Raw genomic sequence first — 2,159 nt, forward strand, 5'->3', positions numbered from 1 at the left:
GTACAGCATGATTAGTCTGTATGACTGTTGTTTTGTCCTACAGTGTTTTGTTTTTACATTCTTAATCATAGGTTTTGACTTTGAATTTGGCACACACTTCAATAACACACCAAGGCAGCGTAAGAGTGCAGAATTAATGAAAGGTGACCTGGTCTGTCATGAGATGTCTCCTTCACCTCCTAAGGTGTTTAGATCTCTCTCTGACGGAGGTAATGTGTTCCCTGTCAATAGAAGGCTCTACTCACCAACAGCAGGTAGGTTAATGCTGTAGAGGATATGAAACTTGTAAAAAAAAAGTTTCTCCTTTCAAAAAGGGTAAACAGTTAGATTTTGAATAGTTATTGATTCTTGATTACAAAGTAAATTAACTCATATGGCATGGTATTTTGGATTTAATATTTATCAGCAAAGAATGTTTGCTTTTTACTTTTTCTGTTTTGTAAAAAGGTTTTGTAATAACCTTTGTTTTCAAAGATAACAAGAGAGCTATTACTTTTATAATATACCCATGTTTGTATAACTCTGGAATATAATCATTTGTGCCATCTATCATTTTCAGAAGAGGGTGTTAAAACTGCGACAGTGTCAGAAGCTGGTGTTGTGAGACGGGTTGCTATAAATCGCACCATACCTGTTGGTGGTCCTCACATACACTGTGAACCACCACCTCTTTATGGGTCCTCACACAGGCCTCAGAGTGATCCAGGTAAATTAAAGTTCACCTTTATTTTTACAATGTCCTTTCACTGATGAAGAAATAGTCCTTTTAAAGAATAGAACAAGAAATACAGTAAAGATATTTATGAAAACAAAAACAAAACAATTGAGTATACTTTTAACTAGTAATATTAACATCTTTATTTTCATACTTTTTTATATGTGTAAAATCCATAGATAGTTAGCAGAAGGGCTGAAGGTTATATTTGCTTACAATATTTTTGCAAGAACTCTCCTCTGCTTTTAATTGTAGGCATAGGTCACAATGAACAAAGCATTGAATGTTTCGAATTGGGGTGATTATTTACCTCATATTTTAAAAGTTGAACAGTACTTTGTGTCTCCTATATATATCTATAAATTTTTTTCTTTCTTTCTGCAGATGTTTTGGAGAGGGAACGATCCAATTCAGTTTGCTCACAGGTATCTATGACGAGTCTCTTGTCGACACAATCAATGGATGAAACGGGCAGTAGTCGACAAAAGACAGTAGCTCGTCAGAATTCTTATCTCAGTGCCCTGCGGTCGCCCCTTCATGGTGAGTACATGTAGTAGCAAAACCTATGCAGTGGTTTTTTAAACCTTTTGGTTGTGATTTTTTGTTTTAATTACACAAGGTAAATATCTTTATATAGACTATGAGAGTGTAATGTTTATTATTATTAATTCTTACATATATTTATAGTCCAGTGTGCACGGTACTTCAGTGGCCAATTTTCAAGCAGTAAATATCTTCTCATCCAATAATTTAGAATTGACAAAGGTTAACTGTGGACATTTTGTAAACCTTGCTTTGCCTTCATTTCAGTTGAGATTAAATTTTTGATGTAGTGCTACTGCTGTATTTATGCCATGTACAGTAAAGTTATATATACTGTGGATTAAAGTTTAAGGCTAGTATTGAGATGATAACTATAAAATTTAACAGTACATATGATAATGTATACTTGTAGAAAATGTTCTTTTTTTGTTTTAATACAAGACTATAGCAATACAGTAAAATATAGCAACCAGTCAGAAATGTAAATCATATTGCGCAAAATTATGCCAGCCTACTTTTTAAAAATATTTTGATAAATTATATATACACCCTTCTTATCCAAGAGAAGTACTGTGCCCTGGTGTAGGTGATGTAGCCTGCATTTTATAAAGGGGATAGCTTAGATTAGAGCAGCTCCACACTTTCTTTGACCATGTCTGTGCATAACTGAAATACTTTCTATTTTCTGTACTCTACTTTTTGAATCAATATAAGAGATGTATACATTACTGGTCCTTTGCTGTGAGTATGTTTGTTTTTGTTTTCTTTACACAATTAGGAATGATTAGTTAAGTCTGAACATTGTTTGAAAGATTTGTTTGATGATTAAGGGTTTTTTAGAATTGTAAACAAATGTCATCAGATACTAGATTAAAAAATGGGTGAAAGTGTGAAAATACAA

The 2,159-nt window shown here is 33.0% G+C and overlaps 1 protein-coding gene across 1 annotated transcript in view; it reads left to right on the forward strand.

The window, feature by feature from the left end:
* The window catches only part of LOC119587013 (rho GTPase-activating protein 21-like), a gene marked incomplete at its 5' end in the record, with an annotated part of 201,687 nt that overhangs the window by 38,339 nt on the left and 161,189 nt on the right, over positions 1–2,159 (forward strand). Inside the window, 3 exon segments of the mRNA XM_037935760.1 lie at positions 72–254; positions 560–706; positions 1,100–1,255. Of these exon segments, the coding sequence (XP_037791688.1) occupies positions 72–254; positions 560–706; positions 1,100–1,255 (486 nt within the window).

This window comes from Penaeus monodon, chromosome 22 (genome assembly GCF_015228065.2).
Source record: "Penaeus monodon isolate SGIC_2016 chromosome 22, NSTDA_Pmon_1, whole genome shotgun sequence".
In the NCBI taxonomy this organism is placed as follows: Eukaryota; Metazoa; Arthropoda; class Malacostraca; order Decapoda; family Penaeidae; genus Penaeus; species Penaeus monodon.